The 17553-nt window shown below is 41.5% G+C and overlaps 1 protein-coding gene across 1 annotated transcript; it reads right to left on the reverse strand.

Moving 5' to 3' along the window:
- Positions 1–365: 365 nt before the first annotated feature.
- On the reverse strand, positions 366–16640 carry sall3a (spalt-like transcription factor 3a). Its single transcript, XM_046400329.1, has 4 exons — positions 14911–16640; positions 3239–6391; positions 2529–2866; positions 366–2025 (listed from the first exon to the last, which is right to left on the reverse strand). The coding sequence occupies exons 1-4, from the start codon at positions 14990–14992 to the stop codon at positions 1594–1596; spliced, it is 4005 nt and encodes a 1334-aa protein (XP_046256285.1). The 5' UTR covers positions 14993–16640; the 3' UTR covers positions 366–1593.
- Positions 16641–17553: the final 913 nt, after the last annotated feature.

A 17553-nucleotide genomic window follows, 5' to 3' on the forward strand; every position in this document is an offset into this window, starting at 1 on the left:
TTTAAGATAACTGCTAATTTTTTGCTACTTAATTGTACTATATTGATAGTGAAGTGTCAAACACAAAAGTTGTTGTTTACATAAATTTAAATAGTAATGACTGTAAAATGATTTCCTGAGAATTTTTTTAAAATATTTTTCCAAAACCAATGTCTTAATCTTTTAAGCTCCTACATATTGAATAATTCTTTATAGAAGGATTTAGAAAAATTTAAATAGCAATAATATTAATGATAATAAAGAGATGTTATTGTCCATTTGATCACACAGTATGAATCTGGTATTTAAATTTTAATTTATGGAAATAAAAGGTTGCCACAGAAAGGGAATACATGATACAGATAAGAAAACCATTCAAACACACACCTGTTCTCTTTTTTTATTGAAGAGGGTTTTGATTGAGTGATGAGTTTGCACTCTGACAAGTAGCACAGATGCAATAACAGAGAACCGACTCTGCAAATTGTAGGAGTGGTACGCTGAAACAATAAAAACAGCATGTGATAGATAGCTCAGTCAAAAGGTTAACGGTAACTCACAGACAAAACGTCTTGTTTTTAAAAAGTGCATTCACAAACATGACAAATACTCTCAACTCATGATGTCTATTTTTATGTGATACAAAATATGCATACCTGTTTTAGATTTGTCTGTATTTCTATACATAGATATTTCTTCAAAAGGAACACTTCTTTTTTTTTTTTCTTTTTTACAAAGGTTAAAAGCAGGGTTGTGGTCATAGCAGCTTCGGATATCTCTAGCCTTTTTATCGTGTAATGAGATACACATAATCTCAACAGATATCCAAACAAAACCTACCATTTTCTCTGTTGTTCAACTCAAACGACATATTGTCTTTTCTAAAAGAGATATTCATTAGTGAAGCCTGCAGTTTAGAAAAAAATGGATCAATAAAATGCTTGGGCCATTAAATATATTTTTATACCCGCTTTTTTGTCAATATCATAAATACTAAAGACACAGGACATTATTATAAGACAATGCTGGGAGACTAAATGTAAAGATTAAAATAGTTCAAACATTACTTTTTTCAAGTCTTCTAGTTCATGAGAAAAAAAAAATATCAGGCGAGCACAGAAACACTATACTTCAGTCTTTTCCTCAGTCTGTCCATGGCCCCATCATATTTAAATCATAAACAAGGTTGCCAGACAAAGGCCAGGCTGTCTTTAGACAAATATCAATTCTCTTTTGTTTTAGTCCTGTCCAGACAAGATGCTTAACCATTGTCAATGAGGCAGGATCCTGGTTTTCAAAGAAATTCATAAAAGCAGTCCAACATACTGTTAAAAACCAATAAGTACCATGCAAATCTTGCAAGACGACATATTCTCAAACAAGAGACAAAGTATTTTTTGTATAGGCGAAATATCAAGTGAGGAGGGAATGGGTGAAAGGCAAAGACCTCTAATCAATACTAAATACTATGTTTTCAAAACCAAACAAAAAAATATTTAATCTGTACATAATATAGTACGCATGAGTTCAAACTGGATCAGCAGTTTCTTTCTTTGTTCTTCGACTTTTAGTCTTTGCCAAAAGCCTACCTTGGTATAATACAGAACCATCTTTCTAATTGATACCAATCTCTTTGTTCTCCTCCATAAATCTGGAGAAGGGGCGGCTGGCCCCAACATCCAGACCAGCCTTTTCCATACCCGTCATGGGGGGGCTGCTGCCAGTGTGAACACGGTCTATTCCTCCCGGCATGGCTCCCAATGAAGTGATTCCTGCACCGCCGAGGCTGACAGGCAGTTGGGTGATGCCTCCGTTCTGGATCACAGAGATCTCATTGTTCTTCATGGCTAGCCCATTGGTAATGGCGGCTGCATACTGGTTCCAAAAGCCTGGGTCAACGTTCATGGCCCGAGCTGCCAGATCCTTCTGGAACATCTCGCTGAACTTCATGGCATCCCCACCCAGCAAGGCCATGGGATTCTCCACGGACAGTCGACGACCCCTTCGGGCTGGAGCGTTGTTCCACATGTGTGTTCCCATGTGAACCTAAAATTAGCAAGACAATAAAAAGAAACATCACGAGTGTGTCGTAAGTCACAAATCCTACATCCACGGAAAATACTACACGCAAACAAACATTTGATGGATGGGAATGGATGGGAAAAGGCCAATTTTCAGTGTATAAACAAACAGATATATATTTTTGAAATGCTGTAGAAACACATAAAAATCTTATATTAGAGAACATTTAATAGATGTTTTAAGACTGTTCAGTTGTGAATATTTTTTTATTTATTTAATATTTCTGTTTTTTTATATTTGAAATGGACTGACTTCAAATGTATACTGGTGGGGTAAATCTAAAATATATTCTGTATTGAGCAGTCAAGAAAGACAAGAAAAGTGATAGAAAGGGAAGGGGCATTCAGTTCTCCAAAGGTCTTAAGCTAGATTCCAGCGTGTTAGACATTAAAATAAGCATTACTGAAACCAGAATGACAACATTTAAGTAAAATTCTAATTAATACTACATTACAACTGACACATACCTTGAGGTTTCCCTTTGTGGTGAAAGCTCTTCCACAAATGGAGCATGCGAAAGGTTTTTCCCCAGTGTGTGTGCGCTCATGGATTTGCAGAGCACTGGCTGAAGAAAAATTCTTCCCACATGAGTGGCAGTTGTGCTGCTTAGGAGTGCGTCGTGGAGGTGGGGGAGCCAACATGGGGTTAATGCTGGGGCTCATGGTGCTCTGAGGTGCTGCAGCAGGAACCTGGATGCTCACAGGCAAGTGAGAGTTGTCACTCAGAGACACTGATTTCCCATGTCCATTCATTTCCATTTTGATCATGTTCGATGCAGTGCTAGCCAAATTAGGAGTGCTCAGCCCTGAAAAAGAAATGATAAAAATTTATATTTGAATGCGGATGTCAAAACTGCACAGGGTACTTTTGCAACTGTGTGCCCTATATGGCAGAAAGTTAGTTAGGATATTAGGACTTGATTTGTGTGAATACTTTCGACCATCTCTATCTATCTCTCTCTCTCTCTCTCTCTCTCTCTCTCTCTCTCTCTCTATATATATATATATATATATATATATACATACATACATACACACAAACACACATACATATATACTTAGCCGATGACATTGTGAGTGCATTGATTTGGTAATGACTGCATATATTAATGTATTTATATATTTAGTTCACTTTATATAATGCATTAAACTTTAACATTAATTTTGCATACACACACCTCGATCTCTATTTAGAAACAGCATGTTGAAGTGGCTCTCCTCCTTGATAAAGTGCCTGCCAGGTTGAGTGGCAGTCAGGTCAAGGGCCCCAGTGCCTTCAGTTGCTGACAGCGGAGATGGGGTCTCTGATTTTTCCGACTTCACTGTTGCCAAGCCAGCTGAATGGTTCTCCTGGCCCTCATCTGCTGTCATGGCACTGCTGTTGTTATTACTGTTGAGAGTAGCAGGGGACTTGGATAGCTGGCTCTCAGAATGGCTGTGAGCTGGAGACAAATGCTGCATAGAGCCAGAGGACTCAGATAAAGCAGGGCTTCCCAAGCTTTGACCTTCTGTATCCCCCATGACAGACAGGGAATCAGTTCCAAAGCAATCGGCCTCTCCTCCGAAGCAGCTGCCATTCTGCTTTTGACCAAATGAACGGGTCATGTTGGCAGTGGAGTCAATCATCTTCATCTGGTTCTCCATTGCAGCAATGCTGGAGATGATCGAAGTTGGTGGAGAGCTCCCAGGTGAATACGGTTTGGATGGGTCCACTTCTGTATCCTTTAAGTCAGCTTCATCTTCCATTGCCTGCTCCATTTCATCAAGAAGGTCATCATCATAATTACTCATTGCATCTAAACTCTTCTCATCATGGGAGAGGTCAGTATCCATCTCCTGCAGGCTTTCAGGTACCGGCGTGTTAGGGATCTGCCCTCCCATGTGCATACGGATATGCTGCTGCAAGACAACCGCATTGGTGAACTTCTTCTGACAAATAGGGCAGGAGTGCTGTACCCGAAGTGGGGGTTTGGATCTATGGACACCAAAGTGTGTTTTCAAGTTTCCCTTGGTGGTGAATGCCCGCCCGCAAATCTTGCATTTGAAAGGCCTCTCACCAGTGTGGATGCGATAGTGCATCTTGAGAGCACTCTGGCAGCTCAGAACACGATGACAGATGACACACTGGTTTGGGTCAGTCATCTTCTTGTCAATATTCTCAACAAGCTGCTGCAACTTTGATGTCTCTGAAGTTTGCATAGAGTCTAGGAGGCCTCCAAAAGGAAATTTGGCCTTAAACTGGTCTGAGAGCATGGGAAGGACAGGATGGGAAACAGAGTTAGAAACAGAGTTGGGACTAGTGATGGGTTCAGTGATCTGGCCACTGCTGGATGATGTGGTGGAAGTAACACTAGAGGAAAGGACCACATGAGTTACTGTGGTTGTGGTGGTGGTGTTTTCTCCTGGCCTAGTAGAGCAGCTTGGGGGCAGAAGAACACCTTCAGGTTTCAATAGAGGAGGTGCGTCACTCCCTAGGCTGGGTTTTGGGGAGGATGAAGTAGTGGTCAAGCCTGAATCAGTGATGATATTAGGGGACAAAGATGCACACTCACTTGATGGTGGCGATGGCCTCTGAGGGGACCTGTTGAGTGGAGTGAGGCTTGGAGACTCACCGAAACCCCCCATCATACTTGGCAGAGTGGGAGGCAGCTGGAGCCCAACTGAAGTGGGAACCGTGGGAAGAACTGGTTTGCTGTCTAGCCATGTGGTTACAGGTTTTTCTGGGGGCAAAGACATTCCATATGGGATGCCTGAGCTTGTGGGCACATTATCCAGGTACTCTGGCACAGGGTAGGGGTTCATCTGAATATGTGGGTATTTCTCTTTGTGCCTCTGGAAGTGTACTTTCAGATTTCCCTTGGTTGAGAAACGGTTGCCACATATGTTGCATTTGTAGGGCCTCTCTCCAGTGTGGGAACGTAGGTGGATCTGTAGGGCGCTGTCACTGCCAAACACCTTGGCACAGAACCGACACTTATGCTTGAAAAAGGGGTCCTCAGAACTGGGCTTAGTGTCAAACACAGACACATTTGGGGGCTTCCCCTTGCGATGTTTCATCAGAGCAGAGAGGGGGTCAAGCGCATTGGCTGTGGCTGCTATGCTGGCCAGTGGATTGGGGAAGATAACGCTGCTGGACGAACTGTGAGGTATCAGCGGTAGACTGGAGGCAGAGCCTAGGAGGCTGCTGTGGCTGAGTGAAGGAGGGGTGGTGGAGTTCCTGGGAAGAGCTGAGCTGCTGCTAATGCCACCCCCTCCTGTCACACTACAACTAGTGTTAATGTTGTTGTTTGTGGCTGAGGATGAACAGGAAGGAAGTAGAGATGACATTCCAGTACCACTGGGAGGGGGAAACACCGAGTTATTTGAAGATGTGTTGGGGATGGAAGAGATGGAAGGCTGCTGACTGCCACTTTGTGGTGTATGAGAGAGAGGCCCTTCTATTGCTGAGGTCAGGGGTGAAGGGCCTTGACCACTGAGAGTGGCTGGCAACCTAACAGGCAACTGATGGACGGGAGGAGTGATGAAGTTGTGTAGTTGAAGCTGATTTGTGACAGGAGGGACACAAGAGGATACAGGCCCCTGATTTCCAGCAGCATTGCTGTGATGGTGGTTGAGAGCAGGCTGTGAGGCTGACTGTCTGTTCATCAGAGCCACCTGACTGCGTATTTGTTCTATCAGCTGCAGCTGATGTATTTGCTGCTGCTGGAGGGCCATCAGCTGGTCCAGGATCATGGGAATAGCCATGGTGGAAACTCCATTGCCTGCGGCTGCCCTTACACTCTGTGAAAACTGGGCAACCGCAACCCGGGTGCCATGCAGAGTCTCCAGGGTAACATTGGTGCTTGGCATGGCGTAGCTTGTAACAGCGGAGGGGACGACATCATTGAGCTGAGGTAGAGAGCCATCTGGCTCAGGGGATGTCACATCTCTCTCTTCAGGATCCATATTTTTTTCAGGAGAAAGCTCCAACTCCATCTGCTCATCCTCCTTTTCTAGGACATTGACCCCATTTAAGGTTGCTGCCTCTGGGATGTCATCCCCCTCACCAGCAGGACTGTGGCTACCCTCCCTGGCATCCTCACTGTCAGCCTGCTCGCTAGGGCAGCTAGGCACAGGGGAGGGCTCTGTAGGGTACTCTTGGGAGGGGTTAGGTGTGTCCTCATTGTCATTCACTATGAGCACCAGGGGGTTTTTGGTGCAGTTCTTTAAATGTTCACAGAAGTCTGACCACTTGAAGAACTCTGCGCAACACTTCTCACATACATGTGTCTCCTCACTGCCACTGCGGCTCTCATTCCCGCTGTCGGCATCGTCCAGCACATCACCTCGGGCTAGAAGGAGGGGAGGAGGTCAGGGGGGGCAAAGGGGGAAAGGAAAGGAGGGAGGAGGGAGCAAAAAAAAGAAGAATTAATGAATAAATAATCAATAAAGAATCCACACATATTTTGCACTGCAGTGCTGCAAAGATTTAACCTTTGATTTTTTTTTTCTCTCTTTTAACATAACCAAAATCAATAATCTTTTTATTTTTTTACTCTGAACAAATTGCCCTAGTTCACCAATTCTCAAGACTCAGGTTTGCGCATTCACACCCTCTCCATAGAGCCAGCTAATAATTTTCTTTGTGCAATCCATCAAATTATGAGGGCCTATCAATTGTGGATACTGCCGCTTAATGAAATTCCATAGAACCTATTGATTTCCAATATTTCATACAATTCACAGCTGCCTCATCTGTTGGGTACAAATCAGGACTTTGATGGTCCCATTAGGATTCCCCTCTGCTATCAAGCTCAGTCATTTCCACCTGAATTTCAAATGTCTGGGCCTTTTCAGTTAGCATTGTGAAGGCAATTCTCTTGCCCTCAGTCTGAGCAATAGAGTCTATGTTGGAATATCCTTTTTTATGATATCAGGAAAATACTGTTGTAGAAAGAAAGTGTTCTGAATTTACTGAATTTATAGCTCTGATATATTTGCAGGACTATTCAGTGTTAAGTTCGAGCATTTAATATATGTGCAATCAAAATATACATGTCAAATTGCGCTTATTTTTGAAATGCTTTGAAAGGTTTTGTAATACAAAGCATTCTTTTTCAGTTGAGCAATTCAGGTTCTCTCTTTCTCTCTCTCTCTTTCTCGCTCTCTCTCTCTCTCCGACTTCCATGGACTCTGAAATAAGACTCAACAAATTACATGCTAGTGCCATGGCAGCAAAGTCTCTGATTAGTTACACATGTTTAATCACAGTTGTAGGAAGCCACTTCCTCTTCCACATGCAACCATCAAGAGTCAAACAAACCAGCGTAAGCTCTGAACATGGACCTAATTCACACCTGATCAAAACGATGTAAAAATGGCCTCCCTTGTATGTTTATTTTTTGTGTTCAAGCATATAGTTACACTCAGTATGTGAGTGTGCGTTGTTTGTGGCTGTATACATATTTCCCTTTCATTTGGAGTAGGAAGTGTGCTCAGTCACTGACACAGAACCCTGCATGTACTTTATTTCAGTTTACACTCAAAGACCCAGCATATATCTGGTAATACAATTATTTATATACAGATTAAACAATTTTAAGTATACTTTACACTACAAAAATGTTAGGACAATTTAACAGGCATTATTGCAAACAGAAGTGATATATTACATAAAAAGATGTTCACTCTAAAAAAGCTGCTCTTAAAAAAGGTCAATTTGATAATTCTTAGGTGAGTTAATAAGTATTTAAAAAGGGACTCATAGCTACTAAAAGAGCTATGGGTTTATAATTATCTGTATGCGTTGTATATCTAAACACACACCCACACACAAATCATCCTGAATAAAACAAGTAACTGATTAGATTTATGAAAATTTGCTTCCAATAATCATAGCAATGGCACTGACCCAAAAGGCTTAACCAGCCTGCGAATGTAAGAGATAAGACATGTCCACATTACCTCTAAAAACGCAGATGCTGAAAATGTTACACATTACAGACTGCACATTCACTCATTAAAGGTCTTGTTTAAAATATGAGTAACCATGCGATTCGCACAGTGCCTTACATCCTTTAAACTGGAGTGAGCCATGGTGAGGCAGACACACAGCTTTCGTACCAATTACAGTGACTCATTAGTAAAGAAATTCATCACTTCTCCTGTAATCTCTGTCCAAAGGAGGCTTGTGTCTGTAAATTAATTCTAAACAGACAGACTTTGGACAGGCTCCGTGTTCTCATCATCACTGAGGGCTGGACAGACAAAACAATGACACGTTCCCAGTTTTAAAAAAATAAAATGTCGACCCTGGCACTTTTCATCTCATTTTCATGTCACCTCCCTTCTTGATTTTCCAGCAAAATTTCAGAAAAATTTCATTGAAGCAGAAAATAATTGATAATTTTTCTAATTTATATAATGTAAAATCATTTAAAAACTTGAAACCTAAACAAACAACAGGAAGTGAAAAGGAACAAGTGAGTGGCAACGTCAGCGACATGTGACAGCAGGCTAAAAATCTCCTCGGGCCAGCAGCGGACAGCAGAACTCATTTCCATAATTGAGGGTTGAAAGGTCAACGCAAATGAGTAGGCATTGTGTTGAGCTGATTAGTTATTAGAATGGTATTACTGTCAATCTCTTTTATTCATTCATACAATTACAAGTGGGGGCCTTTGTATGCCTCTGACCTCACATACACTGACACGTTTTTTTTTTTACACACACACACAGACAAAGAACACACACAAATTGCGTGCGTATGTATAGAGATAAACACCTTAAGCCCATACAGACATAAACATGCTTTTTGCTGTCACTAAAAATACGTATCTGGAGTGTGTGGAAGTGTGTTTGCACAGGCCTTACTTGTCAAATTTATCCTGCAAAGACCTATAATTTTATGACCTAAAAGCAGTTTTTTTTCCTCACTTTAAAATAAATCTTAGTGAATTTTGACACTCATGTTTTTAAATGAAAGAATCCTTCCTACTTGGCATTTTCAGTCTTGTTGCAACAATTGTTGTGAGCACGATCAAAAGGATGCTCTAAAGATTTTTTTTATTCAATTCTACACATTTAATAGCTCAAAACACTTCAAGTGGGATTTTGCTGTGGTTTCTGGCAGTCTGAACATTGCTACAATTACTCAATATTACAATACAGGCCACATTGGTGTACCACTTGATTATTTTTATGCTTTTGTTGGCAATGCTATAACACTGTACATGCCCATGATCTCAAAATAATTCCATTTGCTTTCACAATCACCCTGTAACAGTGAGGTGCCATTGTGTTGTGCAGCTGTGTGAAGGCGACATTTTGTGGTTGTTATGTGTTTGCAAGACAGTGGAAAAGTGTGTGTGTGTGTGTGGGGGGGGGGGGGGGGGGGGGGGGGTATTGATTTTCCTATAGCATGAGAAAAGAAAGGATGAAAAAAAATCCAATCCGTTTCTCATTCCTTTAAGAGTCTTCATTTACTCAGATGCAAATATTAAACTGAACGCCGTCAATAGCTGGATTGTAGACATCGAATCTGTGTGTCCGCTATCTTGCTCAGCAATCTTTGGCATGCTAACTGAAACCACTAATCTGACATATTATATCAGATGAGGTATTCATGCTTTCCACTGATTCTGTGAAAGCCACAGAGCTGAGCATTGACCGAAGCATTGAGCAATTACTAATTCTTCCATTCTTAACAATTTCCAGATTTACTTAATGAATACACACGAGAGAGAGATACTGACACTGGTAACATTTATGTTAAGGTAAAGTCACTGGGATCTCATTTAAAATGGGCCATCTCAGGTATACTGTGTCCTCCATTTAAACATTTTCAGTTTAAACCTTCATGAAACTGCACTATTTTTAATTTCTTCTACATTATTGAAGACAAAGAATATTCATCTCCAGAAAGTACCTGCCCTTGCAGCCTTACCAGACCTGCCCCTCCTTCTGTCCCTTTAAAATGCATTCTTCTCAAGCATCTGAGGATAACTTAGTACCCTTAAAGAGAGAGACATCACTGTGAGTCCTCTCCAAGTTTGGAAGGGAAGGAGAAAAAAAAAGAGGCCTGCAAGCTTCAGCAATGTTGAAATTCTTGTCAGTTGCAGTTTTCCATTTTTTTAATCACACATTCACTATTCTCTAGGAAATTAATTATATGTAAGTAATGAATTTTAAAAGTTATTTTATATTTAATTCGATTTGGCTGACTAGTTTAATTTGGTAATTTGTCACAGAATCATTCAGGACACAGAAGAAAAAAAATGGATTTTACTTTGATTGTAAACTTTTGTCAAATGTTAATTCCCAATTTTAAAATACTGAATCTTATTTTCACATTGCGTCAGCATTGCGTTAATTCCACTAATTTTATCTCTCATAATTTGCATGTATTTTCCAAACCAATAAACCCTTCACAAATTTTTCTCGTATTGCAAAGTTTCTAGACAGTAACGTCTCTGTGCTCACGACACACATAAAGCATCTCCTCGAATGATCCCATGCATCCTAAGACTCACAGAGGCTCGAGCGTCCTCAGCACAGCTCATTGTGTGTGTGTGTGTGTGTGTGTGTGTGTGTCATCGGCCTGGTCAGCTCTACTGCAGAGTGGTACAGTCATATCTGCCCTAACAGAGAGGCCTTTGTCATTGCGTGCAGATGTTGAACAGCCAAAACATTAACGATTTGTTTGTGTAAGCATTTGCAATACAGTATTCAATGACGGCACTCTGTCCAGATGACTGTGTCACCCATCAAGATGTGGATTTACAAAAGAGATCAAGACGAGGAGAAGGAGGTTTTAGGATCTAATGGGTGCTCACCCTCAGCAGGCCAAAGACATGTTTAATGTTTTTTTTTTTTTTTTTTTTACATTGAGATCTCTGCATCAGGTCATTTTAATTTTAGATGGTTAGTTGGTAATTTTCAAATGAAAAAACTAATTCACTTTTTGCACCCAAATAGCAAAGCACAATCAATAACAAACCAAAACATCTCAGCTGTCAAACTGTTCCTCCATGACTCTGCTTTCTGAATAATAAGAGGTGCTAAAATCACCTGAGCAAACACAAACAAAGTCATCTAAAGAACAAAACATGAAGAACAAAATGCGGTCGAAGGCTTGTAAGCTTTCTCTTAAATCCACCAAAATCTGATGTTAAATAGCCCTCCTCTCTGCTGTCTAGTGCTTCCTCTCAGTCAGGACCTTACTTGTTCGTGTGTGTTTTCAGTGCTGGGTAGTAATTAAGACACAGCCATATTTGAGTGCCTTCTTGAACACATCTTTGGCACAACTATGTGGGTGGTCCAGAGGCCTGCACCCAATGGTGAGAGGGGATTAAAACAAAAGCCAAACAAAGCCCTACTGCAGGGGAACCATGTTGTCACTGTCAGCATGGATTTCCTCACTATGTTTTTTGCACCTCATAACTACATGCATTCCTGCCTAAAACATCAAGCTGTATAAAAAGAAAAAAAAATTAAACACTGTGACTGTGTTTGAGAATTTGATTAAGATTTTGATATTGACTAAATGTGAATAAAGCAAAGTGACAAAATGTAAACTGAAACCACATTTGTAGTTAGCCACCTGTTCAGTAAATGCATGACCATCATGTATTTCCTGATATGTCTCCTAGGCTGTAGGAAATATAATTTTTGTTACAAATATTATTAATAAAATTTCGTTTCCTTGGTTGAAAGTGATGCTATACATCTCTGTCCATAGCTGGGAAAATTTCGATTTGGGAATTTTTCTAAATAGAAGAAAGCACAAGTGTGTTCATAGGTAACATGTATGCCACCTCCCACACATTCCACAAGCACACCTTCAGAGCCACTGGATGCAGAGGAAGCAGTGGCAAGATGAAAAGCCTGTCAGTGTTCACACTTTCTAGGACACGCGTAAGCTGTGCTGCCAAGGTCAGCGGCACACATGGGCTAATTGTACAAGGAGCTTGACATCTAGCGGCAGGACCTGGCTGGCCGGGGCTAGACAAAGGTTAAGTCAGCAAGCTTTATAAAAGCACTTCTAAGCAGACCCTCCCCACCGCACCCTGCTTCTCTCCCCATCCTAACACACCCCCCACACAATCCCCCATGCCCCCAGGGAGCAAGTGTCCGGAAGGCCTGAGGGTGAGATGATATGCCAGACAAGCTTGTTGGCACTTGATTTTAGTTTTTCATCTTCTCTGGGATGCAGGACATTAAAGAGGTCCTCACTGAGCTGCAGTGGACAGCGAGAAGAGAAATTCACACGAAAAAAAGATCAGGTGAAATTGAAGATTTGGAAAAATGAACACGCAAGGTGAAATTTATACCCAAGAACCAGAAAGTTGTGGTTATTTCCCTGTTTGATGGGTATCTTCATGAAATGCGCTACAGCCAGCGTGTGTGTCCTTGAGCACAATTAGAACACCACTCCAAAGCTCGACTTTCTGTTTGCCACCAGGCCAGCACATATGGATTTAAAGTCTAAATCAAACAGCGACTGACAACTGGAACTTCTGAATTCCTTCGACATTATATGCAATGATATGTCAAGCCCAGCGATCAATAGTGTCGTCACGAGCTGCACCACGACAATAAGCAGCGGAGGACCTGATCATGCTGCAATGATACACTGACAGTCTGGCATTTGTAGCTCATCTGTAAGGTAGCTTTGGATGAGACATGGTATTATTAGGTTTATCTAAGTGTGTATGGACTCCCTGTTCTCTGCCAAAGGCTTGGAATTGTTTCACTGCATCGTCTGTGCTGAAAACAAGCGAGCCAGTATGGTGTTCCGACAAGGACAGGCAAGAACATTCCACGGCCACTTCCAGTCTTGAACACAATGGTGTAGACGCTATAAGTTAACCACAACACTGTCTGCCTGTGTGTTTTTATTTTAAAGCTACACATCCATGTAGTCAGTGTGTGTTAAAAAGGAGAACAGAATCCAAGAAAAGAACGTATGGAGTTTTTCTAATTGTACACTTATTCCCTCTGTTGGTGGTTCTGTCTTTTCATTGTTTTCTCTTTCACAAATTGCAAAAATATTGTTGCATTGAAATTCTCCCTGCGTGCAAATTTGATCGCCAAGAAAAGAAGGTTCGCTCTTCATTCCGTAATCTTACAAGACAGCAACCTGATGGATGTTTCGTATCTCTGACCAAAATCTGGGAGAGGTCATCTCACCATTAAAACAGAAACAATGACAAAAAAAAATCAAAGAGTAAAATGGTCAAAAAGAGCTGAGACTCATCAGCGTGATTCCCCCCCCCTCACACTAACATTTCCCCATGCAAAGAGAGCTGCTCCCCAGAGATTACATCACGCATTTCTATTGTGAAGAAGCCCTGCAAAGTGTGTGTGGCCAGCATGAGCCTTTAGTGAGGTATAAATGATAGCAGTGATTTGTTTACAGCATCCACTTTTATATGGATGCCCAAAAAGAAAAACATCTTTCACAGCGAACATTAGGAAATGTTTTGATTTTCATAGTAAAAACTGTTTAAGTGAAGAGTGTTTATTCACGTTATACTATATTACTAAATTATTTGATCTCATTCCTCATACATAAAATATGTTTTTCTTCTATGGGTTTTGCAATATGCCTTAATAAAACCAGCCAGTTAAAACAGAACAATTTAAAAGAGTTCTAAATTTGAAAACACTATAAGGTTATACAATAGGATTTTTTCACTATAAAGTAAGAAGAATAATATTCTTACACAGCTGACATGTTGTTCCTATAATTCCTAGAGCATTACGCCTTGCTTAAGATGTGACTTTAGCTCTGTAATGGTCATTTTATTGCGTAAAAGCCTGGGCACAGAATAAAACATGAATGAGCCTTTTTTTTCTTTCCACATGGCGGGGACGAGCTCTGTCAACGGATCTTGTCGACATTGTGAGCAAAAGGGAACAAATCAAGTGTGCTAAATTTATGTGAGGGGTGTAAACAAAAACATTTCCATAACAAAACAAGGCTTCGACCTGCAACAGAATCCGCATTTTGCTCGTCGGAGAGCCAGACAGGCGCTGAGGGACAAGAGATACAAAAGCAGAATAAAAACAGAAAAATAAAAAAAAAAAACATTTAACAGTTTTTAATTTTTTTTATAGTGAAAAATGTGTCTCACCTGCACGGTTTCCCTTAATATTCGCGGATTAAGAATTTTGCACTTGTATTAAAAAACGCTCAGATTTTTCTAAACTTCTCACACTGCGTGTAAGATCGTTTGTGCGTGGATTTGGTGTGCGCGCGTGCACATGCAAAGTAAACTGTACGAGATTCCAAAGATATGTATTTTTTTTTTTAAAAAAAGATAAAAAAAAGATCCGATATTTAACATGTTTCAAAGTATTAAAATAAATACATCTATTAATTTAACAGGAGTTTCATAAAGGCCTCCAGCACATGATGTAAATGCTGCAAGTGCAAACTGCTGTAAATGAAAGCACGTATTGGTTATATTAATCTCAGAAGTGATGTGTGAGCCAACAGCCGACACTGTGCTGCAGCCTGAGGGAGATGCAGGTCAAAATGATGTTTGAGAATACAACAAAACACGCAACTTCTTCACTGATAACTGGGTACGTCCCTGTCGATTGCAGGGAGACTTTTGACTTAATAACTGCAACTGATTTATTTCAAATCATTGCACATATGTACCAAATGAATCTTATCGGAAACCCAGCGATAATCCCAAATAAATCCAAACGACTTCTCATTTAAGGTCAAACTTTAAAACGCTTCTATAACAGAGTGAGGTGGGGAAACCACAGCGGTGTAGCAGAGCTGCGAGGAAGGAGGAAGTTTGTCTGTTCGAAAGAAGACCTGGACAAGAGATCTCAGCTGACCAAATCCACTCACCGTGCTCGGAAACCACCCCAGCTAGTGCGGGATCCTCGTCCGACTTGAGGTGCTGCGGCTTGGCTTGCTTGCGTCGGGACATGCTGCTGGCGTCAGTGCTGGCGATGTTTCTGTTTTTGCGCTCCGAGATGTCTCTGCGTTTTGCAGATACATCAGCGAAGAGCGAATGAATCAACACACAAAAAGTTCGCAAATAGTCTGGAAGCAGAGAGGGGAGAAAAAAAATTGTGAAATTAGCCGGTGGTGTTGCTGCCGCCGCTGCTGTTGCTGTGCGTTGGATTGCGCATGTCGGTATAATAATTATGATAGTGAATAATGCCTCGCGATTAATGGCACCGTGTGAAGGTGGGGAGGATTGGCTGGAGTCCAGAGGACGCGCATTGGATATGGTAATGAGGGACGGACTAAGCAATTAGCTGCTCCACTCTCAGACTTTATCCGTCTCTTTTCTCTTTACTATCCAACCTCCCCCAACAACACAACGCAACACAACGCACCAAATCTCTTGTTATGCTCGGCTCACGGGGGGGTCTTCAACGAGGAACCGTCTTTTCCCCCCCTTCTTTCACGAAGCGCACTGAGTCACAAGTGCTGAGGATTCGCCGCCGTGTTTCTCTTCACAGTATCTCTCATCTTCATCACCTTTATGATCCCACGTTCACTTGAGAACTTCAGAACGCCTCTTTCTCATAAAGTCTATGTGGAGAGCTTGGCTCAGTTCTCGCACTTTCTCTCTCCGGGCAACTTTTTGTGGTAGAACACGCACCTCCCTCTGAACTGTACTCAGATGAAGCGATGTTTACAGTCTCTTAGGTGTTTCAAGGCTTTAAAGTTTTCTCTTCTCGGACGTCTTTCCGGTGAAGTAGCTGCCGTTGGGTACACGGACATCGATAATCGCAAGGTGGACGGGCGGGACGAGCAAAGTTCTTGACAATAAATGATCAATTAATTGTTAATATGGCTTGTTTTTCTTCTAACGGCGCAGCTCCGCTCTCCAAACTTTGACGCGCTCTTTCGGAAAAAGCGGCGCCACGATGAAACAACACCGTGATGAAAAACTCAGTTGTCCCGCATAAGACAAGCCACTACAACTGTTCTGATCGCGATGAAGTTCCTCTCGTCCTCCTCCTCCTCCTCCCCCTCCTCCTCCTCCTCTCGCCGTGTCTTAGCTCCCGGTTGCGTCTTCGCCTCGGTGCGCTCTCCAAAAGTGGCTTTTCTGGATATCTGGTGGTCAAACACTAAAACAGCGCTTGTTTTCCAAATTAAAGTATCAGCCAGCGTCTTTCCGTTCGTCGCCTTGTGGGCTCACATGGAAGCCAACTTTGAAGTTATCTTCTGGCAGCCCACAAGCACTGTCGGTCTCTCGGTATTGGACATGGCTCCGTGTGTGTGGGGGACTGCGCTGTGTGTGAGAGTTAACCCCCAAGCAGAGGTTCAGCCCATTGCTTTCAGCCACCACTAGGATGTACCACCACGTTACTGTTCAATGGCTCGTCCTCTGACTCCAGTGTGAACACCCAGATTTGACCTCCCATCATATAATACAACACAGCTCTTACCAGTCGCCGCCTGTAAGAGATAGACTGTCATATTAATCTCGCGGAGTAGATATATATTTTTTACGAGAACAGTGATTTTGTGGTCCCACGGTAGGCTCTCCATGACAAGCTCCTGCCGTTATGTTAACTTTATTTCTAGTTTATGACCATTTGACGCACGATGGCAACGACTAGAGGAGCAGTTTGTCCTTTTCTAACAATAACGACATCCTAATGATTACCCTTAAATAATAATAATAATAATAATAAAGATAATTTATAGCGTGGCGCGTCTGGCCCATTTAAAACAACGTATAAACCTAATTCTTCGTGCGCTGTAAGTGTGTTTGTTTTTCTTGTCTCTTTTAACACGTGCTTAAAATGAAAGGAGGTGAAAAGAGAAACGATGCTGTACAACAACGCCAGCTCGTTGTGGTACTGAATAAACACATCAAGCAGTTTACTGTGCACATTTCTATTTGCATTAAAATCTCTGGATGCATCATGGGGTCACATTAATGGGGGAAGGATTGAGAGGATTAAGATGTGTGAGGACGCCTGGCATGTAAATAAGAGAGAAACACAAACGCGTTTGTTTCATGTTGTATTGATAAACATGTTTCTGAACAAAGGAAAGTTAGCGTATTAGGTTATTTTTATTTTATTATTATTAAGTTCATAATTTGTCATGGGAAGATACATCTCTTTAAGATAAATAATCTGGTTTGTATTCTGAGTTATTAAAGCAGTTTTTCCAAAGCGTAAAACGTGAATTTTTCAATAAATTAGAGACCACGTAACTGTATGGATGTATTTTGAGCTTTTATTCCAGTTCGGGGGAGGATAGTGGAGAGCTCAGTTAGAGCTTCCCCCCTCCCTCTCCCCCTTCTCTCCCCCCTCTTGTCGGTTTGACTTGTCTATTCCCCTGTGTCCACCTCATATGAGAGACAAATCTGTTGACAACAAGGTCGTCCTGTGAACAAACTTTCTTTTTTTCTTCTTCTTCTTCTTCTTCTTCTTGTCCTTCTCTTTCCATCATCCCCCCCAGAAGTTATGTCCAAAAGCCTGTTATTATCTGGTATTAATAGATGCAGCCCCAGGAAGA

The sequence above is a fragment of the Scatophagus argus genome, chromosome 9 (assembly GCF_020382885.2).
Source record: "Scatophagus argus isolate fScaArg1 chromosome 9, fScaArg1.pri, whole genome shotgun sequence".
Lineage (NCBI taxonomy): Eukaryota > Metazoa > Chordata > Actinopteri > Scatophagidae > Scatophagus > Scatophagus argus.